At 44.8% G+C, this 27,896-nt stretch overlaps 1 protein-coding gene across 2 annotated transcripts in view; it reads right to left on the minus strand.

The window, feature by feature from the left end:
• PIK3R1 (phosphoinositide-3-kinase regulatory subunit 1) overlaps positions 1 to 27,896 on the minus strand; it is an 85,392-nt gene that overhangs the window by 11,797 nt on the left and 45,699 nt on the right. The window contains exons 3-7 of one of the 2 annotated variants that reach the window (XM_004764510.3): positions 15,853 to 15,945; positions 15,339 to 15,413; positions 9,714 to 9,845; positions 8,624 to 8,825; positions 8,340 to 8,419 (exon numbers count right to left, since the gene is read on the minus strand). In XM_004764510.3, coding sequence (XP_004764567.1) covers positions 8,340 to 8,419; positions 8,624 to 8,825; positions 9,714 to 9,845; positions 15,339 to 15,413; positions 15,853 to 15,945 — 582 coding nt within the window. Of the gene's footprint in view, positions 1 to 474; positions 1,122 to 8,339; positions 8,420 to 8,623; positions 8,826 to 9,713; positions 9,846 to 15,338; positions 15,414 to 15,852; positions 15,946 to 27,896 lie in introns of those variants that run through there. The other variant, XM_004764512.3, reaches the window with a different exon arrangement.

Below are 27,896 nucleotides of genomic sequence, written 5' to 3' on the forward strand. Positions count from 1 at the left end.
TTTTTTTTTAATACAAATGCATTTCCTCCCCCAAAAGGAGTCCTGCCAGCAGCTGCAGACAGGCTAACAGCCCCAAGGGCCACCCCATGCCCATGCCTTCCTAGTGGGGAGCACTTGGTGTGAACCAGTCCTGCTGCTGGATCCCCTGTGGCAAACCAACCCAGGGAGGAGGGGAGGGAGACAGGTGATTTTCCACGTCTCTCCCAGGCCTGGCCCGGTCCCAACTTCCAGCCAAGCACGTTGTAATTACCTCCTTCCCCACTTCTAACCCAAACCCCATCTTTTCCTCCCACCGTGCCCCTCCAGGAAAGGGGGGAGTGTCTCCGCTCATGTCTTATCTGCCCTCCCCAGACAGCACTTAATCAGCCTCACTCACACACCCGCAAAGACAAACTACAGAAGTGAACGTTTCACAGAAGTACACAAAGCAAAGCAGGGCAGCGGCGAGCGGGGCACGAGGGAGAGGCAACTTACTTTGCAGGTTATGCATGTCTGCAGCCTCCCGCGGCCAGGCCGGTATCCGACAGTGAGAACAATGCCCCCGGCTAGTCCCGCCGCGCCTGCTCCCAGGCACTGCTCGTGCCGACAGGGCGCAGCGGCAGCGGCGGCGGCGGCGGCGGCGCGGGACCCTCGGGCTCGCGCGGCGCGACACGGACGCCGGGACGGGACCGCCGCGGCAGCGCCGCTCCCTGCCCGCGCCCGCCGAGAGAGCCACTGGATGCTGGGGCTGCGGCCGGGAGGGAAAAAGCCCCGGCGCTCGCACGTCTCGCAGATAAAGATCACGGCTTCATGATTAACTTGGGCAGGTTCAAATATTTGCTGAGCTAGGGATTTCGGGTGGGGGAGGGGAGCCCGAGGCAAAGTCAAAGTTGTCATCGGCTAACAAGTGGCCACCGCCAGCCCCGCGCGCTCATGTTCGCCGAGGAAATGAGAAGGCCATTGTGGAGGGACCTAAAATAGTCTCTCTGACGGGCTGCGGCAGCGCGCGGGGCTCAAGTGGCCACAGTGAAGCGAGGCACTATGCGCGGCCAAACACAGGAAGTGGCTGAGCTAGTTCAGCAAAAATAGAATCAAAGCCTTGCTTGTAAAGGCCTGAACCGCTCCGCGCCGCCCAGAACACCGTGCCTCGCTCGGGGGCGCCTCCTCCCACACAGCAGCACGGCCGGCCCCGCAGGTGCACCGCGAGACCCCGCGGGGGAGCTCGCCGGGGCACAGGGTTGGAAAAGGCCTGCTGGTGGGAGGAGAGGGTCGTCCGCTGGGCACGGACTCCACCACCGCGTGAGCACTGGCCGAAAAACCCCGCTGCGCAGCGGCTCCTAGGGAGCCGACTTCGAGCCCCGCTTAACCGGCCACAGGGGTGTCTGACAATGAAAAGGGGTGTCTGCCTGAAGTTCACGTGACCGCTAAGCGGCGCAAAGGATAGGGCCAGGAGGACGGTACGCCTTCCCAGAGGATCTCTGTCCTCTGAGAAAAGTGGCCATGAACCACACTAAAACTTGACCTAAGAAAATTTTCACTGGCCTCAGGGTAAGATGGAGGGGTTTCCTGATAACTCTAGAACCCGTAACAGTGTAAAGTCACAGAATCACTAACTCTAAATAAAACCAGACAGTTAATTCTAAAGAGCACGTCAAGCAAGTCCCTCAAGCTACACTCTGGTAACCCTGGTCCGGAGGGCAGAGGGGGGAAGTGGTTTGCCCGGGATCAAGGCCGGAGCACCACAACCTAGCCGGCAGACTTCTGGTCCTAAACTCCTTTTTCTCCACCCACTGGCCCTGGTCTTCACTTCCTTCTTCCAGAGAAAGTTAAAAGTAACACATGAAACTGAGGTTAAATTCTTTTAGGCCACATGTGAAAAATTTCACACCTACAACAAAATTGACTTGTTTACGTTTTAGCTTGGTTACGTTTTTAAAAAACTACCTTCTAATTCTCCGTGGAGAAACACGGGTCTAGCCACAGTATTTACCCTCAGACCCATGACCCTGTGGTCCCATAGGGAGCTAAAGGAAGATCTAGGTGCTGACATCACATGCACGCAGGCAGGCCCCAGCTGCAGGATCACCCGCGGTATCTGGGAAGGGCGCTAACCTCATGATGCAAGAGACTTTATGAACTTTCCTCTGGTGCAACTGATAGAGCATGAAAAACCTACTTTCCAATGGAAAGAAAAAAGTCTTTAAGTGGATCTTCCAGCTCCTGCCTGCTGATCACTGAGACATATGGTTAGTTCTGAGAACACCCTTGCACCCTGAGCTGCAGAATCTTGCCCTACTTTTAAAAATAGTCTTTCTAAAGCTAGAAAGCTTGGAAACATCAGTCTCTTCAGCATACCTGATTCTACATGATGTTTCAAAACCTTCCAAGATGATAGTGCCTTCTAGTCCAAAAGTGTATTTTCGATCTCAGAAAACTGTCCCCTGGAAAGCAGTACACTCTCAACTTAGAGAAAGCAAGTCTTAGTTTTGAGAACTTTGCGTCGTTTCTCACAATATGTACAATCCCCTACCATAGAGCTTCTGTTATATTACTGAAAGTGTAAGCTGAGTCTTTTCCCATTTAGTTTCAGTCTTTGAAAAGTGATGGGCAAGACACTCTCCGGTCTTCATTAGCTTAAAAAGGGAGCCCTCTGCTGGTAGTACAGAATCAGTAACTTCTCTGGGAGAAAACGCTCAACTTTCTGTGTATTTCCCACTATGTCCAAAATTTCACACAAATTAAATGGAAGATTCATTTGCAAATAACCTATAAATCAAACGCACAGACATCATATCAACTTAGGAAGTGTTTTTCATCATGTGGCTGCTAAGTTCTTTAAAAAAAAAAAAAAGGCAAAAAACCAAAAAACTCATATTTTAATTTTGGCATGTATCTGAGACCCAAAAAGACTCAGAGAACTCACACATATATTTGTAAACTGACTTTACTTTCTGGATTCCTTGAAACAGTTAGTATGCTTTGCTACTTTTCCTTTCCTCAAAGTTTTAAAAAACTCATCTTAGAGGCAAAAAACAGACCACACTTCGTTTCTTAGCAGGTGTTATCTAGTCAGGAAAATACTGTTAATCATGAAAACATGCTTGAAAGGTACAGACTGCCTGAACACTGTCTCACACATGCAAATCCCCATCAGAGAGTGACTGTTCCCTACCCAGCCCCAATCATGCACAGTTTCTTTGCAAAAAGAAATGCTGTGAGAAGAAAAAAAAAATAAAGGAACCAAAATCTTCAAGGGTTAAATGAATGCCTCCCTTCATTTTAACTTAAGACAAATTAGGACAGAAGGGCCTTTCAGTATGATGCAAATTCTTTACTCCATATCCAGTGCTCTTATGCGGCACTAAGGAAAACGGCCATTTGAATTTATAAAGAAACCCAGATTGACACAGGACACATTCTACAAAATGCATGAAAAGGTGTGACAGTTGCTTAGCAGAAGGCGGCACTGCTTCCCTCTCAAACGCTGTCCCTGGAGAGAAGGAGTCTGCACAGTGACTACCCCACCAATATATGCACCCTGAAATATGCTGCTTTTTCAGAACACAAATAAAACTTCCTATTTTTCGTTATAACCTAGTATGGCTTGCTTCTCTGTTTATTCCGACCCATCTAAATATATGCATTTTTTTCAAGGTTTCATTTCTCACCTTTGAAACAACCCTCTAATGTCAGACCACATTTTAAACCCAATAAAAAATAAATCAGAGAAAAGTAAAACTCTTTGAAAGTCATTTCCCTCTACCTTAGTGCTTGCTTTCGTCTTGGTTGAAAACCAAGCCCAGAGCATTTAAAACAAGATTTATGAATCAGGCTCTTCAGGAGGAATGTTTTGCAATGCGCCAGTGGTTAAACATTAACTCTGACAGGTGTAGAGGGCAGGAGGGAGAAAGAGTCATTTATTTTCCACTCTGGGCTTGAGGGTGCAATATTAGACTTCAATTATGCTGCATTAATATTTCTGGATATACCCATGAAATCTGAAATATGTAAATACACTTATAATGGGTTTCATTCAGAGCTACCCTGTGTTAAATGGTCCTGTTTGTCCCTTAGTGGCCCTACAGAAACCTGCTTTAGCTACCCAAGTATCAATAGGGTAAACATAGCACATAATGAGTCATGAAAACCCGCTGTTCAGCTCTAGGTATTTTTAAGACTTTTAGAAACAAAGGGGACAGTAGACTATCCAAACGCTGAGAACTCAGTGACTCCATGTTTAACCTTTCAAACCTTAGTTTCCCTCCAAATGCGGGAGATGCCTGCTTCACAGGTTTGCTGCATCCAGTAAATGAGTGGGTATGCCAAAGTTCTTTGAAAGTTGCTTAGTCTGTCAAGGAACTTTTGAAAACTCATGTGGATGATTATTATCCTTTGCTTAGCTCTATGCTAGGAGGAGCTCAACAGGAGAAGCAGCCTTTGTTCTTGAGGAATGGAGCTGAGCAAAGGGAAAGAACAGGCAGAACTACAGGGCATAAGACTGTGGAATGGGTTGATCACTGCACATCCAGCATTTCCTATGAAGTGAAGTAGATGGCACTGTTTGGGGCTGCTCTGTACAGCTGTATGTTTTGTGCACTGCAGAGAGGCACATGGCAGGAGAAGGTGCTACTGAAAACCAGGCCCTCCACTCACCAAGCCACACACACGGGAAGGGGCATGAGACTAAGTGAGGAACGTTCCTCCCTCCAAGCAATGCACCGCCAGCAACTACCTAGTGAGTGTGTGTTTTGCAGATTAGCCGTGAAGCCCATGCAGGCACCTCGAAGCCTGGCACCGAAGGCTGGCAGTGTGGGCTCAGTGGAGGGAAGAGCCTGACAGGACTGAGGAGTTGGAGCTGCAGTAGGGGGCCCCCTCTGGTAGGTCCTTAAAAAACCAGAGTTGAGCAATGGGTCATGAGTTTCAGTACTTATCACCTCACTGAAATCTCAACCTCCCCAGGAGAGAGGCATTGTTCCCATTTCACAGACTAGGAAACAGTTTAGAAAGGTTGAGTTATTTGATATGACCTTGGCAAATAAGCAGCCGAGAGCTGATTCAAATCCAGATCCATTAGAGACTCTCTCTTCCTACCAGCACATGATGGGTGGAGTGACTCTGAGTTTTATCCACCACAGCTATGGAACTCGCACTGGGGCTCTTTACTGCAAACTTCAGAGGACTTCAGACTGGACACTAAAAGCAGTCCCATTCCTCATGAAACTTCCCCAAACCCAGGAAGCAGGCGCAGTGCTGAGACCCTAGCAGGAGTCTGGAACTGGGTCCCTTCCGCAGGGGGCCTCCCTGGGGTGACCTGGTTCTGGCACACACTGGTTAGCACCATGTAACCGTGCAACCTCTGGGGGCGCTTCTGTCTCCTTATGAGCAAAGTTAAAGCTGGGCAATGCTTTCAACTCTAAAATGATGCTTTTTACAATTGTCATTTAAAACATTTACTACTTTTTTGAATCAAGCCACTCTTTTTTTTGTATTTTGCAATTTATTTTGAATAAACCTTTGAAACTCCTTGAATTGAAATACTGTTTCCTCTTCCCCTTTTCAAACTACCAATTCTTCAAAGCCCATTCAAGTACCATTTTTTTTCTCTAAGCCTTTTCTGTCTACTTAATTGCCCTACAAAGTCACCCATCACATCTAAAATTCTTTTCATATTTAGAGTAATCACCCCTCTCCCAGTACTTAATTAGATACTGTGTGCTAATGGTCTTCTATGAATTGACACATTTTCTCCAACATCATTTTTGCCTAGCAGTTCAAGTTCTACCAGGTAAAAACTATAAAAGAGGTCTATCTATCCCATAATAGCCTTGCTTCCCTGTCTCCCCCGCAATCATTCAAGTACTCCTTCTATTCACAAGAATGAAGTCATTGCAAATGAACGATTTATGACTGTTCACTGGAGATGCCCCAGTGCTGTGCTTCCAGAGCCCTGTGGTAACAGCACGGGCTGAGGCAATTATGGAGGAGTCTAGGAAAATGTCAGATTCTTACCAGGCCTAAGAAATCATCTCTCTAACCAAGAGTGCCCTGCCAGTCATCGGCATGAAGCCATTCCTGAATGTGAAGGGGTTTGGCATGAGGACGTTCTTCCTGAGGTGGTCAGTACGTTTCCACAAGGCAGACACAATGAAGCATTTATTTTATTCCCAAGAGCCTGAACATTCTTCAGAATAGCTAAGAGATACCAAACAAAGGGAAGAATGGCTCAAACTAGCATTTAGAGATGACTCAGATACAATTTTCTTGAAGAGGCTGCATGAATCTCGGGCAGGTCTAGGGAATGTTCAATGCATCGCTCACCATTCAGCATGGCTGGCAGGACTAACCCGCCTCTGACACCAGTTTCTTAGTAGAGGAAAGCAGTGGGATCCATGCCTAGCAGGCAGTCTTAGGTGCACTCAGTGAAAATGGATGAACGTGAATTTTATTTTTGTTTTTGGATGGAATTAGGCTCAAACTTGTAAGGACATTTAACCAGTTTGTACCAGTCAGACTAATTAAATTCCAACTGATTCTCCTTGGTGTATAGCAGAAATTCTCAAAGATTTCATGATAAACTTGTTGGCAGGTTATCTATCAAACCCTGTCTGGCTTTTAAGCTTCCATGTCAACCTGTCTCCAGAGGGGTGGGTGCTGAGAAGATCCGGACCACCCTCAGCCCTTTACTGCATGCGGGGCTCAGCTGTCCCTAGTCTGAGAAACACCTCCACACCGGCCACCAGAAAGTGGGAGGCAGGGCTCTGCCCTTTGGCCCAGGGGCCTGTTTTGTTGTTACTACTCTTCTTTTGTACTCAAAAGAAGTAGTGCAGTAGTACCACTAGTACTAGTACTAGTACTAGTACAATTATACTAGTACGATTATACTAGTACTAGTATAAATGATTATACTAGTACTACTACTACAAAAAAGTAGTACTACTACTACTCTTTTGTTGTTACTACACTTCTTTGTCCACTCTTGTATTTAGTCTGGGGTGGGGTGTGGGGGGAGCAGTCAATAAAGGACTAAAGTGTCATGTTTCACACCTGCCCCCTGTCCCCTTATCATAGGGTACTCTTAATCTACCATTAAATCTTTTCTGTTGAGCCCAAAGGCAGCCTGTGAACACCAACACAGAGTTCCCAAATCCATTAACAAATGCGCCAAGCAGTCACAGGACATGAAACCTTTGGGCCGCCCCCTGGACTAAAGTCCTCGGCCACTGTTGACAGACTTCTCTGATGCCATTCACCTACAATTCGGAGTATCCCTGCTGAACATCCTGCTTGCTGTGATCTACAACATTGGGAACATAACCCTTGTGCCTTATGTACTGCTTCTGCTGCCCCTCCTACCTGTGGATGCCGTAACCCGGTCCTGTCCACAGGAGCCCTTCCAAATACGTGCACTGTGAGTGGTTACCTGTTCGGTCGCGCAATCCACACCCCACCGAGCCTCGCTGGGTAACACCTACGCAAACCAACCTAATTCCCCACTGTTCAACGCAGGGGGACCCCATGCCTCTTTGTACAGAGATAAACTGGGCAGTCTGCATGAGTTACTGATAATAAAGAACTCTTATCTTAACATCTTATTCATGATGTTTTATTTTAATTCTAGGCATAAATTAAGACTACAAGCAACATCTCCGCCGGTCCTGAAACTTCACTTCACTGACTGGACCCTACTATTCCCAATGACCAGCTTCTGTTAGCTAACTTTTAACAAGCATACAGGCAAAGTGTTTAGACTTTCCACAGTACAAAAAAAAATACATCAGTTTAAATTAAATCCACTGCTAACGTGGTCTACATTTCCTGCTTTGTTAAATGGCTAACCGAATGCCAGCCTGCTTTCAAAGAAGTGTCTGGCCTGCTCTAACTTGCTCTGGTGAACACTCTGGTTTCACACTGCTTGCATTCTTGAAAATGTTTATTTGGACAGACATTTCTCAGCAGACCTCCTTCCAAAACACACATTCCAAAATATTTCAAATTATATAGTAATTATAAATCCCCTACTTTATAAGTATTAGAAAGAAAAACAAGAATGTCAACAACTAAAATGAGCTCCGTAATTTATGCAACAACTGGAAGCATCAAAGTTGAGGGGACGGGAGAGAGCTCCCCACAACCCACGTCTAAAAACCAAGACCATCCACAGATACTGAAAAATCCAGATACTGAAATCCAGGTAAAATTTCCGCATACACCACCACTCAGCCATTCTTTCTGTAAATCGCAAGGTGACGTGTTACGGATCGCAATTCTACCAGAAACGTATGTTCCTTCAGAGAAGGTCTAAAGCCACCATTCTAAAGAACAAACCAGGACAGAATTTTTAAAAGTTCAAAAAGCCTTACCTGGTGCAGGCTGTCGCTCATTCCACTCCGTTGAGATTAAAATTTCTATAACTTTAATGAGGTGTTCAGTATTCTCAGAGCTACAAAAAAAGAGAGTTTTATTAGAAAACTTATTTTCAAAACAGCAAACTCCTGTTCATTTATACACATTCAAGTCACTGCGTCTGGTAGGAAGGTGCGCGCGCATCTGCGAAGCGAGCACGCTCGGAACAAGTTGAATGATCCATCAGCTCAGGACCTCCCCCACCACCCAAAAATGCATGCTTCTCCTCCTTTCACCTTACCTGGCTGCTGGGAATCTGAAAAGCAGAGGGCTGAAAAGTTCAGAGAGCACTCTTGCACTCAGGAGATTCTTGCTGGAGGTCTGACAGAGCTTGAAGAAATGTTTTAGCAAATACTGAAGCGTCAGCCAATACTGATGAGGTATGTTAGGTGCCCTAATGAGTTTCTTCAACAGCTGGATGTAGTCCTCAGAGCTTTGTACTTCTACAGAGTTTAAAAAAAAAACAAAACAAATCAGACTGTTTCTAGAGATCAGTAACTAAACACCTAGAACGCTTCTGTTCTAGCTACAGAAGAACGAGTCCCTTTAAACGAAATCATCAGAAACAGGACACTTTTCTTCTCGTCAGAAAAGGCATTGTGAGAAACTAGAGCTCTCAAGTCAGATGGAAATGCAAACTCTTGGTGTAAAAAGCCACCAGAGGATCAGGCTGTGCCGACAGAGAGCCACCCTCTACTGAGCAGCTTCCAGTGCGATTGGCTGATTTAGAGGAGCATCAGATAAGTATCACACGTTTTGACTTTGAAGGTTACGAACCACAATTTCCTGCCCCCAAAGCACTTAAACTGAGCATTAGCTCCTCAGCATGAGAGTCCTCGTCCCTCAGCACATTCTGTAATGGCCACTTGAGGAAAATGGTAAGAACATCCCCAGTCAGTGGGTCCCAGTCCCAGGTTCCCCGAATCCAAAGATGGCACTTGGAGCGCCGTGGCCTTCCCTGACTTAGTGAACTTTGTTAATGCTGATAAAAGGTTAACAATTAGCCATTTCAACATGTGGAGAATCTTCCTAAGTAAACGAGAATCTGGGTCTTCTATTGGATGCCCTGGTAAGGGAGGGAATTGGGCTAACGGGGGGGGGGTCGGGGGTCGGGGAGAGGGCAGATTCCTACTAATATTTTCTAAAACATCGCTCTTTATATCTGTGATAGAAACATTTTAACAAGGATTTCAGACACTGTGTATATTGGTTGGGCACATTTTTCTGAATATGTGACTTATTTATTATTTATATGCTGCCTTTAATAGAGTTTACATACATCTGCACATCTCAATACATGCTCATTGAGGTTTTCAGAACAGAAAACAAACCTTGGGCTAAATAAATCATTTCATTGTAAACGGCTACTGGAATGACAGGATTCGGTAAGTCCATAAGATAGCGTTTGAAAGCGTCTCCCAAAACTTGCACATCGATCATTTCCAAGTCCATGGAGGCGGCATCTGTGACAGAAACATTTTAAAAAGGATTTAAGACACTGTATATATTGGTTGGGCCCATTTTTCTGAATGTTTGACATAAACATGACACAAGAAAGGAAGCAACAGGAGGACAGTTATAAAATTCTCGAGTATTTATGAGCAGTGTTTCTCACAGAGGTTGTTCCTGGCATTGCAAATAGACCACTTTTTCTTTGTGGAAGTCTGTCCCCTAAGTGGTAAGCATTTCGCATGATGTCTTCTGCCCGTGCCATGGACATGTTCCCAGATCCTGGGGCAACAACGATAAGAAAATCACGTCCCCATTTTGAGATGAATCAGGTCCCCCACTACTCACAGGTTGAAGCCCTAACTCCCACTGTCTCCGAAGGTGAATATACTTGGAGGCAGGGCCTTTAAGAAGGTGGTTTAGCTAAAATGAGGCCATTGGGGCCAGGCCCTGATCCAACTCGGCTGGTGTCCTTTTAAGAAGAGGAGATGTGGACACACAAAGAGACAACAGGAGCAGAAGCACAGAGGGAATGCCTCGTGAGGACACAGTGAGAAGATGGCCATCAGTAAGCCAAGGAGAGAGGCCTCACAGGAAACCAAACCTGCCTGGACCTGGGGCTTCTACTCTCAAGAACAGGGGGAAAATAGGTTTGCGTGTGAAGCCAACCAGTCTGTGGAGTTTTGTTTATGTCAGACCTAGCACACTAAAGGAGCCCCCTGAATATTTCCAAATATCTTCTGGAGTGTGTTTCTGCTCTGAGAAGGGCTCTGTCTAGGGATGGCTAATCATTTAGTAAATGCTTCCTAAAACCTCAACAGGAAAACATGAAATGCAAATCCAGAGAATGCCTAAATTTTGAGTTGCTAAATACTGCATCTCAGAAGGCATACAAATTTAGCTCAAGAGAGTGACTGAACAAACAGTAAGATACACAGAATTTTAACAATCTCAAAAATAGCCATAAAAATATTTTTAACATTTTCTCCCTAATTCTGAGAGGGTACTCGAATTAGGATATAACTAATCTAACCTGTGGGCACTGAACTAGCTCCTAAGAAAGAAGAACGCATCTGTCCAGTAAATCCTTCACCCAGAAAAGCGGTCAGGCAATTCAATAATGGGGTGATGCTAACGAACGAACTAACTCGGAGTACAAAAAGGCACAGTGTCTGGCAGAGAGAGGGGATGCCTGGGCAGGAAGGGCCATGGGCATCTCTGCGTGAGGAGAAGCATCCGGCTGCCGCTGAAGGATGCACTCCTGAAGGCCAACCTGAAGATTATCTGCAGACTTGTGCACTCAGCGGAGAAGTGAGCTGATGAACGAAATGCTCCATTTTTCAGCAGCTTTATTCTTTTTAGTGTTAAAAATCAGTTGGAACAGAAAGTTGCAGGAAATGAAGGGAACACTTCTGGTAATTTGAATTATAATGTGGGAGATGTGGGAGACATTGTCAAGAACTGACACAACCTGGCGACCGACTGGATCCTGTGGAGGCCTGGAGTCCTCCGAGGTGTAGGAGCCGGAGGAGGAAAAGGCAGCATCCTGGACGGCCACAAAGTGAGTGTGATACTAGATATTACTCTGGGTTCAATGAGAAGCCACAGAAGTTCGTGGGGACACATCGTTATCATACACCAAACCTAGCCCGCACACAAGGCAGACCGTACAAAACAATCCCACATACCAATAAAGCTCAGGGAAGTGCATCTGGTAGAGAATGCACAGAGGTGAGCTGAACGAGAATTCTTAAAACTCAGAGTGGAGGGGCACAGAGTTGTACCCCACAGATCGAACGGCACACATCACATCCCCAACAAGGCTGAGGAAGGCAGTACTGGGTCTGGGCACAAAGGGCCCACGTAAGAAGTAATGCAACCACCAGTGAGCCTGTAAGCCAAAACTGTGTGCACTGCTTGAGCACTCCACAGCCACTGACCGCCTGACAAGCTGCTGGGCCCGGGCCCTTCACGCCCTGTATGCTTCATTTATGAGATCTCTTTGCCAGGGAAGGATTACTATTACCTAACTTGTGTACCGTCAAGAATGGGACAAACTGTTCAGTGATGGTAAAAAACAACCACAACAAACACACATTAAGATGCTCACTTCTTCACCGGCCCCTCCCTCAGGCAGGGTTTCTACTGCCTTCTCAGCTGTGCTGACGATCCCCATCTCTATCATGACACTTCCCAGTGTGGTAATCTGGTGTCTCTCTACCTCACTGAGAGTACCTCAAGGGCACGAGCTGTGGCTTCTCCCTGCTCTTCCTGCTCCTCTCTGCGCCCAGCAGGTAGGATGCGCTTGCTAAACGTTTGCGGACTGAGCCACAGCAGGTCCTTAGGGTAATGTTAATTCACCCAAGCCCTTCTCTAACACAAGAGCCTTAAGCCTTTGAATAAAATCATCTCATTTCAAGTCTCGGGATTAGCCTTTGGATAAGCTCACTTTGTTAAATCCACTAGTGCTGATGACATAGTGTATTATTTTTTTTAACGTAGCTTCTAAAGCTCCTTAGAGTTCCTGAATTTTGCTCTGTAAGTCTCCTTTTCATCATACAAAGGATCCTAATGAGCTCTTCTTAGAGCTGTGGAAATCTGTCATGTGATAACTTCTGAGGTTAGCTAGGCAGTACGAAACAAACTTTAGGTCTAGAATGGAGGCGTTTATACCCTCTAAACCCCAACTCTGCATGAAGTCTGCTCAAGGCAGGTCAACTAGTAAGCTCGCCAGCATGTCACCCCTCCTCCCAAAGGGATGGAGTCTCCTCCCCTGTTCACCTCTACCTAAGCCAGCAGTTCTCAGTTAGGGGTTTCCATTTTATTGCCCCACCCCGACCCCAACCCCAACTCCCAGGAGACATGTGGCAATGTCTGGACGATTTTTGATTGTTAAAATTCAGGGACCATGCTATTGGCATCTAGTGAGTAAAGGGCAGGTGTGCTGAGGCTGCTAAAAGCCCCATTTCTTTAAAGTGAGGTATAACTCACATATAACTCTTATCATTATAGCAACAGGATTTGATATTTATATATGTTACAGATGATCACCACAGTCAGTCCAGTTAACATCTATCACCATAGTTACAGAATTTCTCTTTCCTGTAATGAGAACTTTGAAAGAAAAGGCCTGCTTCGGGTCAGGAGAAACCAAAAAAAATCAGGAGAAAAATCAAATGAGAACAACAAAGATATAATTCACTCTAGGTCAATACAGCAGAAAAAAAACAGAGTAAGGGCTTTTGGAGTGAGACTAATTTGGGTGCAAAACCCAGCGTTGCCATCAGTGGGGAGGAATACTGCTGTCACACGGGCAATATGGAGATGAACAAAATAACTTAGGAGGGTGCTAATAAATGTGGGATGCTGTCCTCCACATCCACCCTGTTCAGTCGCTGGTAATTCACAAGCTTGGTTAAAAGCCATGAATTCTCTTTTTTCTCTCTTTTCTTAAAGTGTAAGTGGCTTATCCTTGAGCTTCCTCCAAGGTATTACAGTATTTTTATGGACTGAAAAATCCTTAAGCTATTAGAGTCCTGGAGGACCCACTCCTAAATCTATGTAATGTTTACTCTTATTCTGCTCACAAAATTCACTTTTATGACACAGAATCCACAAGAAACCGTTTTTTTACCTATGGGTTTTGACTTCAAGTGGTGAGGAAAAGCTGTCTATCAAAATACATTGCTGACGTGATTTTTGGTTACTTATTCCATCTCAAAGGTGATGTGAAGGTTTTTTTCTAAAGCTAAAGTGCATCATTTGTATTTAGTCACATTTAAAAGCTTAACCGCTATTTCACAAATAACTCCCATCTCATCCGTCTCTGATGTCTAAACATTTCCTGTGACTGTTGTTCAGTCTGACCAATTTTCTGACCAAAACATGTATCTCAAGTTCAACTGGCTAAGGACAAAATTCAGTCTCCTTACCACTCTGGTCAGGCTGTGAGAAAGAAAGGACATGTGTTTCACCTTGAGTTTTCTTCCAGTCAGCTCCTCCTGACCGGCTCTAGGGGGAAGGCAAGAGACCAGCCGCCAGGGCCCATGCCCTGCACATGTGAGAGGCTGGCTTCCATGCACAAAATAAAAATGAAAGTTTGAAGAAAAAAAAAAATTTTTTTTTTCAAACTTCAAACATTTGGGTGGTGCATTTCAGGTGAAACTATTTACTGATAGAGATAGAATCTTTTTTTCCCAGAAACATCTTTTCTAGAAATTGTCATGACTGCCTCGACTTCACATTTTCACTTACTGCATTCTTTGAACAAGTACCTTGTTTAAAAGAGCTTCTTCCCAAATGAGGTTTCATTCTTTTGGTTTCAGAAGTCCAAATTCAATTACAAGAATGTGAGGCAGAGAAATATTTTTCCAAAAGAAAAGTTCTGAGAGGCAATGAAGAATCTGAGAGATTCTACAAGTTGCTACAGAAGATGACTGGCCAGAATGATGGCCAGTAAATTTATTCATGTTTGTAGTTTTATTCACGTTTGTAGTTTTATTCTATTTGGCAAAGAAAAGAAGAACCAATAATGAAGGCACCACTAAGTTGAATTAATTGATGTCATTTAACCAATGGTGCACTGTAGCTGGCCTGCTCTAAGGGCCACCTGTGCTCAATTCTTTCCACGTTGGGAGTTTGGTGATAACACACTGGCAGCCTGAAACTGACCACGGTGGGCGTAGTTACACCGTGGAAATGGGCAAATGCTATGAACCAGGCTTCCCCTACTTCCCTGAGAGTTCAGCACAGCACTGAATAGAACAGCATCATGGCATTACTTAATATAAACATGGCATGAGAAAGCAAAGAAGCATGAAAGGAAGGAAGACTGAGAAAGTAAAAAAAGGAGAGGGGGCGCCTAGGTGGCTCAGTAGGTTAAGCCTCTGCCTTCGGCTCGGGTCATGGTTCCAGGGTCCTGGGATCAAGCCCCACATTGGGCTCTCTGCTCAGCAGGAAGCCTGCTTCCCCCTCTTTCTCTCTGCCTGCCTCTCTCCCTGCTTGTGATCTCTGTCAAATAAATATATAAAATCTTAAAAAAAAAAAAAAAAGGAGAGGAAAATGGAAAGGGTCAGAAGAGACCTCGGTTAAATGACATAGACTTATAAATATTTTTTAAGATGATCCAGATGAATCAGCTGTAGCCAACGGCACAGTCAGAGAAAGACGGTCGACAAGCAGAGCCAGAGAAATCCCAAGAGGGTATTCCTCTCCTCAGCAACTCCTGCAGGACCCAGAGGCTCTTTGCCGTGAGGTCAGACCACACGCCTGCAGGCAGGCAGGCAGACAGGCACGCACACACGCCCAACTCAGCAGACAAACATCAAAGGTCCGGGATGGTTTGCACTGTTACCTTAATAGGGCAGAAGGAACTGGGTGTGATTTCTGAGCTTCCTTCAAACTTAGAACGCTGCTCGGTTACGTTCCAGTTTTTGGTGCTTTACCTGAGACCAAAAGGTAAGAGCAGCCATGCTTCCCATCTGTCTTTCCAGTTCCATGACACTCACCACAATCAAGAAGCTGTCGCAATTCGGCCGGGTTGCTGGAGCTCTGTGTTCTGTATAGAGTTGAACATTCCAGACCTAAGACACAAAACAGACTGAGCATGCAAAACACAGCTCTCTGGAGAACCTGTGAGCCTGCTGCCAGAAAGACATTCCAGCTTCCATCCCATATCTATTCTAGATGTGTACCAAATATTCTTGGAAGTGAACTCCTACTTATTAATCTTAGCTGGCATGTCAATAACTTTGGCAAAGTCATCTGGCCCCTAAAGAGCAAGTTAATTATATTTATTAAATTATGGAGAATTTAATAGTTTCCATACAGTAAGTACATGGTAACATGGGGTTAGGAATCAGACCAAGATTATTTCCCCACTGCATGGCAACAAAGAGCTCATGTGTCTAGCACAAGGAGAGGGAAATATATTTAATGAATGCCCAACAGACAAATGTAAATCACAACACCCATGAAATAAGACTATAACAAGGTAAGAGGGCCCCTCTACCAGCTGATTACCTTTCTTTTCAATGGCTTCCAGGAGCTTCACGAGAAGAGGCGGAGCAATGTCGGGAGGGGCAAACTGCTCAGCGAGATCTGGAAGAGCCAAAGCTGCAAATAAACAAAATCCTACCATTATCCTTAATTGGGGTAATCAAATGCGTGAGATGGCAAGGAAGAGAATTTAAATACAAAACAATGTAGTTCTGACACTGGCAAACTCAGGCCTGAGCAAGACCGAGCCCGGTGCTGGGCCCTGCACTTAAGAAGGCTTCTCTCTGGAGACCTCTTCCAGCTGGGCCTCTTTCTGTACCTTAAGGTTTGAGGGCCCAGCAGACAGGCCTGCTTCTTCCCTAGGACACACTCAGAGTACCTAGCTAGAACCCCAGGAATTCCCTGCCCAACTGGCCTCTCAGGGCCTCTAACTCAGGTGCATCCTCCCCAGGGCAGAAACTCCCTTGGGACTTGCCCCTAGGCCTGAGGCACCTGGCTTGGGCTGGGGGTGGGGGTGGTGGTCCATTCCCCCGGCCCCCGCCCAACACCACCTCACTCTGGGGCAGAACCTGGAACCCAAGAAACCTAAATTCAATTCATTATTGAATAATGATAACTGTGCAGGTAGGAGAATGGGACAGATTTGACTCAATAGGTCATGAATATGATTTATAACTTTAAAATATTTAGACACAGGACACTTGCAAATGATCTCCGGCCCCCTGATGTTCACATAAAGCCCCTGTGGTACCTGCCACCCAAGCCTTTGTTTGCTGACACGTAATTGGTCAATTAAGATCTTAAGAAATGTGACGCTTTCACAATGGTTTTTCCATGCTTTCTCTCCGTGTTTTACCAATTGCAATGATACAAGAAGACACTAATTGGATGACACATATAATGGCCTTCGGCTTCACATTTATAACTGTAGTCTCACTCTAAAAATCCATAAAGCCATTTTACGTAAAAATATTCATCTCGTAATACACCAGAAGAGGGAGCTAAATATATTCACCTCACTTTTCTCACAAGCTGCAAAATACACCTAAAGGAGTGTCTCTATAAAAATATCTGCAGGTGCGAACTTCTCATTAGCCACCAATACAGAACGTTTTCGACACTTCAGGTTCATTCCTGTGCAAGCCTATCTAGGAATTAGCAGTTTATATAACTTAAGAAAGATGAAATATTTTAAATTTTGTTTCAGTGAGATCTAAAATTTTTTTTTTGAATCGTAATTCAAGGCATTTATTATGTCATTAAGCAGACTTCAAATGAAGTCCGTCTTCCTAATACTAAGAGTCATCACAGAAGAAGAGTCACGATACAAAAGTCAACCTCAGAGAATGAAGCACGATTTATGTCACTTTACAAACCCTAAACCCTGTGGTTTAAGAGCCTTCTGCACAGCAGTATGCCCTGGGAGAAACAGACACATGTAATCTTGCCACCTATGTTTGTTTGTTTGTTTTTGCTTTCCATCCTGGTTTTAATTGGGGCAGAGGGAATGGGAAGGGGAGAGGAAGAAGAGGCCTCCTGCAACCTGGACTTTTAAAGGAAGGAATAGCAGCTTTGAGGAAGAAGCCACCAGACTCTGCAAGCCCCTGTCCCCGCCCAGACCCCTCCCTCCTCCCTGCTAGGTGGGCCACCCAGCCTCCTGGGCAGCCAAGGGGGTTCTTTTCTGCTGGGACACAGGGGACAAGGCAAGCGGCTGTGGAACAAAGAGGTTCGTTCCTATCTGAATTCTCCCCACTGGGCCCACTTCTGTCCATCAGAACCCGAGTTGGGGCCCTTCACGCCCAGGGAACCCTCCAGTAGTTGGTAAGCATAAAAGGAGGTAAGGATAAAAGGAGAAGAGCTAGAGGAGGGAAGAAAACCCCACAGCAGTACTGTGCACTAGAGCTCTCTGTGAGGACGGAAATGCCCTATTCGCTGTGCTCTCCCAAAAAAGCAGTGACTAGTCAACTAGCCACATGTGGCTACGGAGCACAAGAAATGTAGCCACCGCAGCTTAGCAAAGGAATTCTCTTAACTGCTTTAAACCGAAAAAGCTGTGTGCACCAGTGGCCACAGCATCAGAGCGCACAGTCCTGCAGCCTGAGCGAGGCTAGACTCTGTCAAGAGCAAACAAGAGAGTCCTGAGCTGGCTCTGGGCTACTAAGACCCCACCATAAAGCCATCCAAAGGGACAGGGCTTTTGGGTGTCGGGCTCATTGACACCTGAGCTCAGGGCACGAAAAGTATGTCACAGCTTCCCGGTGACTTTGTTCAACTGCAACGTCACCAGAACATGTTATGGACTTCTTAAGGGAGGGACAGAAATGCCAGACTTTCCAGACAGCCATGATGCCGACAGCTGAGTGGGAACTCCATCTCCCCTGGGCTCCCCATACCTGCCCAAGACTATGGAGCACCTGGACCGCTTGCTAGGAACACAGAGCCCCAGGTACGACCACCAACCCCTGGAATCAGAAAATCCAGGAATGGAGCTAGTCATCGATTTTGGGTTGGCACTACATTTTAGGACACGCTATTGTGATAAGCAAATTCAGGTGGGTAACCTCCCAAAATCGTCATCCCCCAAATCTCTAAATGTCATAATGTGAAGTGTATCTGAAAAGCACTGAAAACAAAAACATCTTCCGAGTTTCATGTAGTCTTTTTCATTAGAAGCATTGTAATATAAGGATCAACTGCAAAATGAAAGAGCATATTATTTCATTTCCCCTGAAAAACTGATAAACCTTTTGCCTTAGAAGATTATCGGCTCACAAAAATTGTCCTCCCTCATAAATGCCTTCTACACTGAACAAACTGGCATGTCTTGTCCCACCAGCAGATGTAACAGAGGAAAACAAGGGTCGAGAAATGGTGTGGAGAAATATTAGTCAGAATTCACTGTAGTGTCTCTCCTCAGCCTTCTCAAACTTATGGGTCTTCACTTAGCACACGCCAAGACACAAAAAGCTAAAGATTAACCAATAAATATACACACCCACAGGGCCACTCAACGCTCGTCCAACTAATAGGCCCCATTCCTCTGTTCCCGCCCTCAGATACTACGCAGGCCTTTTTTCTTTTAGTTAAAAAAAAAAAAAAAAAAAAATCTTTAAAGTTGGCAACTGAAAATGGAATTACTTAATGAAGGTTTATCTCCTTCCAGAATCTTATCAACACCATCATTTCTGCAGGGGAATTTGAAAGTTAAATTAACTGATAATTAAAGATTTCACCTAATTGCGATTGAAATATGCACCCAGCAGTTGTTTTATGACTGCGCTGGCAAATACTACATAGAAAAGGGGTTTCCACCTCTCTGTTTGTTCCCTTTGGCTTGAAGAAGAAAAAAGGAAACCTTCTTTCCCAGTCCTCTCAAATGTTTCTGTGGCAAAAAAATGGTAGTTTACCTTCAGTATCCCAAGCTACAGAATATCATGTATTTCACTCAAGAACTCAAGGGGCACTGGGTGGCTCAGTTGGTTAAGTGTCCAACTCATGATCTCAGGGTTATGAGATCGAGCCCCACACCTCAGGCTCTGCACTGGGCGTGGAGTGTACTTGAGATTCATTCTCTCCCCCCAGCCCCGGGCAGCCCCCCACCCCACTCTTTCTCGAAAAAAAAAAAAAAAAATTAAAAAAATAAAATAAACTTACATGGAGTGTTGGAAAAGCACCATGCTAGCCTCAGGTACCTACAACAACACTGGGACTTTTCCCAGAGCATGCCAGAATACAGAGAAGCAAGCTAGAGGTACACAGAGAGGGTACAGGTACACTTCTTGTGATAGGTCTGTGAATTTCCCACTGAGCTTTTAATACTGATAAAAGCTGTATTACTCAAATGTCCAAATCATTATAGCTGATTAAGGTTTTGCAACGGGAGTTTTTTAAAGGAGAAATTTTAAAAGGAAAGACCTTGTTTTTTAAATAACAATTCAGGGATTTCCTATTCTCCAGTACAAAATCTATGATTCAATCCATTTCCCCTTTCATATATTTAAACATAGGGACCAAGAAGTCCTACCCAAGAAGGCTTTAAAGTTCACATTTTCTAATTTAGGCAACAGGATCCATTGAAACCAAAATCTAAAAACTATTCTAAAGCAAAATATTAATTATTTCAACAATCCTAAAATCAACTATTCCTCTAATTTTATTAAGTACAGAAGGCTAATATATCCTTTTCCATTACATTCCATTTTAAGAAATTCCAACAGGAAATTACAATTGATAGGCACTAGCAAATTTGGCAAGTTGTTCTTTGAAAGATTCATGATGAAGCACCCACATCATACATGTCAATAAACTAAGACAGTAGAATAAAAAAAATACAGAATATACAGATCATATATAGTGGCTATTGTACAAAACACAAAATGACATACCATGTTCCTCATGAAGTTTATATATACATTCTTACTGGGTTTCATCTTCCAGACAAATTTTTGTACCTGAACGAGAAAAACTTTTTGGCTTTGAAGCCTGCTGTAGCCAGTGTGTACATCTGGAGAGCCAAGTCTGCTCTTAAGAATCTGGATGAATACACAGATTCACCTACTATAGTCCAACACCAGTTTCTGTCATTTTTTAAAAAAAAGATTTATTTTAGAGAGAGAGGAGAAGGAGGAGAGGGAGGAGAGAAGCAGACTCCCCACTGAGTGTGGGGTCCAACATGGGGCTCCACCCAAGGCCTGGTCCAACCATCCTGAGATCATGACCTGAGCTGAAATGAAGAGTTGGACGCTTACCCAAATGAGCCACCCAGGCGCCCCTGTCCAAGACCAGTTTTTCTGAGTAGGATCAGGTTTCATCAATAGAAATTAGTATTACTGAAGGAGAAAGAAGACAAGAAAGAACTGCAGAAGGGTCTAGAAGTGGGGAAGCCAAGACATGTATTGTTTCCAAAGAGGAACCAGTCTTCAACACTGATAGGAATACCAATGAATTAGGTGTCCCTAGTTGCAGAAAAAATTTCTGATGACACATCAGATGCTGTGTTTTCCATTAGTTCTATTTCTCAACCCTAACCCTGGTGACGACCAACCACATGGAAGAGGAGAGAGCCTTCTCTCCAAACTCAGACCCTTCCCAAACCACGAACACGGACAGGCCCGAACAGTCCTCGGGCCCCAGTGGTGTGTGGGAGACGGTGGCATTCCTCACATGTAACACTGCCAACACCGCTACAAAGTGCAAGACGAAACCAGCACACAGCTGCACCTTTTGGAGGCAGTCTCCATAAAACAAGATATTTCAGAGTCAGTGCCTGGCAGGGACGAATGGAAAGTTTAAGCTGAAATTCTGGGACTCCACAGAAGGCCCAAGCCAAGTATTTCATTACCGATGGAAGTAGCTTGGAAGTACATGAAAAACTGCCACTTACCTTTTAAAATGTCCTACAAATACAGAGAAAAGAAAGTGTATATGCAAGGCGTGGGTCAATATTAAATCAAGATGTTTGTCGATTAGCTGTTGCTGAATCAGAACTTTATTTCTGTCTGAAACAACCACTCTCATTATTTCAAATGGAGAAGAAAAAAAAAGGTAGAATCTGGTGGGCAAAACCCCAACAAATCCCAGTCCTTGTCTGAGATAACTTGTGTAAGCACATTCATACCTATGTCCATAATTGTTAATATCCTGACGTTTAAACGTCTTAAGTTCTCCTGGCAAAACCCCAACAACTGCTGGCTAAGCTGATATAGCTAAAAAAACTAAAACAAAGCCAAAAACCAGGCTGGGTTCCTTCACTCTGGAACACACCTGCTCAATCAACAGTAGTGCAATTATTAAAAGCACACGTTTAAAGCCAAAGAGACCTCGGATTTAACCTTGGCTTTGCTACTTACTGAGTGTGTATTCCTGGACATGTTAATTAGCTTAAACTTCAGTTTCTCCATCTGTAAAATGGGAATAATTATGACTGCAAAAAGGACTAAATGAATAATACAGATAAACATGGTAGGCATCGTGCCTAGTATGCAGAATGCACCAACTAATGGGCAGCTGTTATGAATTTACAATTATTTATGTAATCTTTTTCACTATTACAGAATTTTAATTGTAATAGGAAATATTAAGACCAGAAAGTATTATCATGGAGACAGAAAGAATTTTCAGTACGTTTTTATTTTATTTATTTTTTTTAAGATTTTATTTATTTATTTGACAGATAAAGATCACAAGTAGGCAGAGAGGCAGGCAGAGAGAGTGGAGGAAGCGGGCTCCCTGCAGAGCAGAGAGCCCGATGTGGGGCTCGATCCCAGGACCCTGGGATCATGACCTGAGCCGAAGCCAGAGGCTTAACCCACTGAGCCACCCAGGTGCCCCCAGTACGTTTTTTTAAAGACATTATTTGTTTGTTTATTTGAGAGAAAACACAAGCTGGTGGGGAGGGGGGCAGGGAGAATAGAGAGGGAGAGGGAGAAGCAGACTCTGCCACTGAGCAGGGAACCCAGTGCAGGGCTGTATTCTGGATCATGACCTGAGCAGAAGGCAGATGTTTAAGGGCCTGAGCCTCCCAGGCGCCCCTCAATATAATTATTTTGAGAGGGTACACATTTCCATCTGGCCTTTCACTGCAACATATAAACACAATTATCTTTTCAGAAGTCATGCCTAAAATATCACATTATTTTCAGTATATTGCACTTTTGCCTATAAAGACTAATCTCTTTGAGTTATGATACTTTAGTTTTCTGAACATGAAAGAAAAATGAGGTTGGAATGATACTGAACTTGGTGGAAACAAGGACTTTTGTGGGGGGAAGGAGGAGAAAAAAGTATGGGTAAGAAAGAAAATTGTGGAGTCCACGTGGAAATAACTCTTCAGCCGTAACTACATATTTTCAGAGATAACTACAGACATAACTAGTCAGTGGGAATTAAAAGATCTGTCATCAGATTTAAATAGGAAGTTTGCAAATCTTTTCAGACACCCTAAACTAATTAGTCTTTAATATCTTCATCTTCTCCCACTTACCCCTTCTGCTCCACAGCTCAAAAACAAAGGAATGGGACCTAAGATCTCTGCCCATTTAGTTTTATTTCTAGACCACAGCCTAGTACAGGAAACAAACAGCAGGCAAAGATCTTACTAAACATAAGCAGCCGTTACAGCTTTGCTTTGGATGGCCTTAGCCGGAACCTTGGAGTTGGAAGATCACCCATGTGCGAGATTGTACTTAATCTTTGACAGGCTAGCCTAATTAATTGTGGTTGTTACTGCCCAAACTGGAGTCTGATTTGAAGATTACAATATACAGCATAGCACAAAATTAAAATGCTGGGTAGGAGGTAAGTGAGGAAGAAAGAGACTCCCCCTTCTGCACCCCAGGAAATAATGTAGAGGTTGAGTCCCTGGGACTTTGGGGGCTAATGATTTGTAAGGGAAGTGGCCTTTCGGTTTGTTGGCTTAGAGAGATTTGCTACGAAGTATGACGGAAAAGCCCCAAAAGGGAAGGAAAGAAGAGAAAAATCACGGGACACACCACAGTGTGGTGTGGAATGAATACTGCTGAACATCCCTTAGGAGCCACACCCCACTGGAAGACATGTTTCCCATTTTTTTATTCCTAGCAGTCCAAGACTTACCGTCCTTATCAACCAGACTCCAGAACCGAGGAAGTTTAGCCTTACAGAAATTAAGTCATTTGGTCAGGGTCATAATCCTGAAGTTGGGCTTGTACCTGTTCCCCCCGCCCCCAGGAGCTGGCAAGAAGTCCCAGTAAGGAAAGAAACCTGTGAGAAGTTTGCCAGAATTTGCTGCCAAGGCTCCCTAATTTAAATGGGACCAATGACAATGGTGTTGCATAGAAGGAGATATCTGATGCTTGATCCCACCAGTGAGCAGCCACAGTACTTCTGGCGTGTGCCAAGTAAAGCGACCCTGATAACACTCATTTCTCCCCTTGCCCCAATACGCAAGGCAGCACCTAGTCCCTCACTATCAAACGTTCCCCATGCAGACCATTAACACCGTAAAGAGAAAGCAAGGAGAGCCCCTGCCGTAACCAGAGGGAGGCAGGGACTCTAGCAGAACCTGCGGGCACTGGCTTCTCTCCCACTGCCCTCTGGTAATAGATTACAGTCAAACATATGAAAATATCACGTTAAAAATGTTTCAAAGTAAAATAAAGTAGGGTCTTCCCTTGTAACCTGAGAAGCCCTGTCTCTCAAGAATTAAAGATCTGCTGATCAGGAGGGCACAAAAGCCAGAGAGAACTGGGAAGACACTCCTGGTGCAACGAGAGACCTGAAAGAACATCTTGATCTCGGCTAGACCCTCACTACCTGCGCAACAGCAGGACGCTGGGAGTCCCAGGAGCAAGTGCCAGAAGAGGGAGGAACTGCCGAAGAGGCAGATTCGCCCATGGGGGAGGGGGACAGCTTCTTCACAAAGCCTGGATGGAAATCAGAGAAAAGAACCACCAGATTCCATTCTAATAACTACAGCGAGGGCTGGGCAGTTTGGCTGACATTTTAAAACATACCCACACGCTGAAGGAATCGTACAGTGAATGCCCATACATTCTCCTCCTCGATTCCACAAGCAATGTTTATCTGTTTCATTACCTATCGACCCATCGATCCATCTTTCTTTCGGTGACGTGCTTCAAAGGAGGCTGCAGAAATCGGTTGCTGCAAATGGAAATGCTTTGCACACCCTCTCCCCCCATCCCTACAAAGAAGCCTTAACTACTGTTATGTCGGTATTAGGAGACAGACTTTTGAGAGGTAATTAGGCTGAACTGAGGTCATGAGGGTGGGGCCATCACAACGGGGAGAGTGTCCTTCTCAGACTCTAGAAACCTCCCCCTTTCTCTCTCTGCCATAGGAGCACAGAAAGAGAGGCAAATGGGTGTAAGCCAGGAGAAGGCTGGGACCCAACCATGCCGGCTCCCGGACCTTGGACGTCCAAGCCACCGGAAACTAGGGTGAACAAATAAAGTCTGCTGTTTAAGCCATTCAGCCTATGGTATTTTGTCACAGTTGCCCAAGGTGACCGAAACATCAATGCATTCCACCCGAAGAAAGCAAAGGAACTGCAAGTCTAGGGAAAAAAATCAACGTCAAATAGAACTCTACGAGGATTTAGTAAACACCTTCTGTGGGTCAGAATATTCACCAAGGGCAGTGCTTTCTAAACTTTACCTGATTCAATCAATAACCTGATTGGGATCCAGGTGGGGCTAGAGGATTCTGCAGATCCAACATGCCCCCAGGTGAGGCTGGCACTGCTGGTCTCTGGAACACCCCTGGAGTAGCAAGGGCTGAGGGTGAGCCCACCAATGGGCAAGAAAATGCGGATCCCTCAGGGAGAGAGAATCCCGGTGGTTAACTGGCGTACTTCACACTTGTTGCCGAAATGCCCAGGGCTTCGAGGGCTGGTCTTACACCAGATCCCAGGAGCCTAGCATCTAATCATGTGTCGTGCAGGGGACAGGACTGACTCGGAGGGTCTGGCTATCAAATCTCATCAACTCTGGTATCACACCTGATTAGAAATCAAAGGAGCGAGATCTGTTCACCTGTGTACTGCTGTGTGTGGGGAGAGGGGTCCCCTGGGTCACAACTTATAAAGGTCCCAAAGTTAAGTTCAGGCTGACCACTAGCACCCAGTTCCCCTGACATCCACAGCAAAGCTTCTCCCGAAGGGCCACACTCAAGAGGACACAGCCGTTTACACTGTGCTAGGAGGAGAGGAACAGATAATATGACTACCCCAACTGCAAGGACCACTCCTACTACCACCGAGGTAGTAGTAGCGAGGCTACTGCTTCTACTACTGCTAGTTCTTGCGTATTTAATACTTAGTACTGGAAACCGTGCTCAGTGCTTCGTGTGCCTGATCTCATTTTATCTGGGCAACCTTGTAAAATACTCTAATTGTCCCCATTTTACAGGTAAGGAAACTGAGGCTAAGAAGAGTTAAGCATATTAGCCAAAGTCATGCCAGCAGTAAGTGGGAAAGGAATGATTTCATAGAACAGACAGACTTCAAAGCCAGCAGTAACACTCCATGAATCTTGGGTGCCTCCTCAGGGGGAGGTATCACAGGACTCCACTCCGTGCGGGGGCTGGGGGGTGAACAAGCCATGACAAGAGAATAAAGATCAAAAAGCATACGGCAAGAAGAGGATCCCCAACCCACCTCCCCCACCCCCAGCCAGTGACAACCCTTAGTGACAAGAGGTGCATTTGTTCAACGCAAGCTCCGGCCGGCGGGCCAGCTTCTCACCATCACCTTATCAGGACTGAACCCCTTGCCAGTCAACTCGGCCAGGCTAAATACTTTAAGGACAGCATTTATTAAATATTTTCTCATAAGGCTAAACTAAGCACATTCTTCTCCAAAGATGTAATGGGTTTTATTCAGCTAAATATAGTTAGCTAGCTTATCACTTCTAGCAAGGTACAGATGGACTGACTATTCTAGTTAATTATCCAGAGGAGAAAGACCCCAGCAAAAGACTGACAAATGCATAGGTGTTTTAATTTGTATTACAAAGGATTCCAAAATGAAATCCTCAGAGGATACACTTAAGAGTCACAGGAAAGGAGCCGCAGTGCTCATGATCATAGAGGGAGAGAAAAGGAAAGGATGACCTGTCTGTGGGGCTGGGAAGAAAACGAAAATAAGGACAAAAAAAGACAAGGGGCCAGAAAATAATGAACAGAGAATTCCCCATCAGCTACTGCACAAAAATTACATAAGAAAATGTGTGTTCAGATTTTTTTCAACAGAAAACATTAAAAAAAAATCACTGATATATGAAACTAAGGTATCCATTTATAATAAAGCAATTATTAGCAACTGCTAGCAATTTTAAGATAAAAGTACACACAACCCTTAATAATTATGTGAGCAACCAGGATAAAAAATAAAAATGAAACGATACGCTTTTACTAGCTCAGACAAATGTGATTCATTCTGGGGGGGCCATAAAGTCTCCCTACCTCAGAATGTATACTATGATCACTGCGGAAGTGAGCCAGAGATCATTCACCTCTCAGCTACAGAAGTCCAGGAACTTACACCGGCTGCAATTTTCCATCTGAGGATACCCGTTTTAGAAGGGGCAATTTGGGCAGCAGTTGGACTCTATCATTACACTCTCAAAAAAGCCAGGGGAATACATAGTACTTTGTCACACACACACGTGTTTTTGTCATATCCATCTACCTTGTTTTAAATATACAGGAGGCCCGACAGACAGAACAAAAGCAAAATATAAAATACATATCAATTACAGAAAGAAGTCTGACCATGTTCCCACGAGGATTCTCAGAAATAAGCTTAAAAAACCCCAACCCATACAGATGTGTGATATCTGAGGAGTGGGTGCATTTGATAACTGCTTCCAAGTCAGGGGAAAAGTGGCTACGTCACATAAGCCAGAGCGAATTGATCAAAGACGAGGAGTAAAGTAGAAAATTAAGGAGGACCCAGAAACAGAACTGTTCGGTCAGTGACTGTAACCAACAGTTGGGACTCTTCACAGACAATACTCTGTACCAGTTTGCAGATTTCACACTAAAACTGCCCCGGCCTGAGTGGGGATGGTCAGGACAGTGTGGGTCACCTATTATGGATAGGACTGTGATGCTGTTCATGAAAAAGTGCCCTGGGGGACACCCCAGATTGGGAAGCCGCTGCTGACTACTGCGCCTGTGCCTCTCCAAGTTCTGTCTCAGAGCCACCGCGGTCCTAGCAACAGTGACAGGCTGCGCCCTGCCTCTCCCTCCTGCACCACTTCTGCCTTCGCTTCAAAGGGAAGTGATAGGGCCTGAACCACAGGAGGGAGTTTTGTACATTTTGTTCTATCAGATTAGGCCTCAGTAACTTTATGAATTATGAGCTGTCAACTTCTTTTTCATCTGCTATAGAATATGCTTCTTAGAAATTGGGGCTATAAATAAAACAACAGATGTTTTTTGCTGGCTTCAACAGGAGCCTGGGTCATTTTTTTAAAAAAGGGGCTATAAATTAAGTGAGTTAATCCAAAAGGATGTACTAGGTTTCCCCCTGTTGGTGACTTTCTGCATTATTCCAAAAGATTCACGGA

This window comes from Mustela putorius, unplaced genomic scaffold (assembly GCF_011764305.1).
Source record: "Mustela putorius furo isolate JIRA1106 unplaced genomic scaffold, ASM1176430v1.1 tig00000145_pilon_pilon_pilon, whole genome shotgun sequence".
Lineage (NCBI taxonomy): Eukaryota > Metazoa > Chordata > Mammalia > Carnivora > Mustelidae > Mustela > Mustela putorius.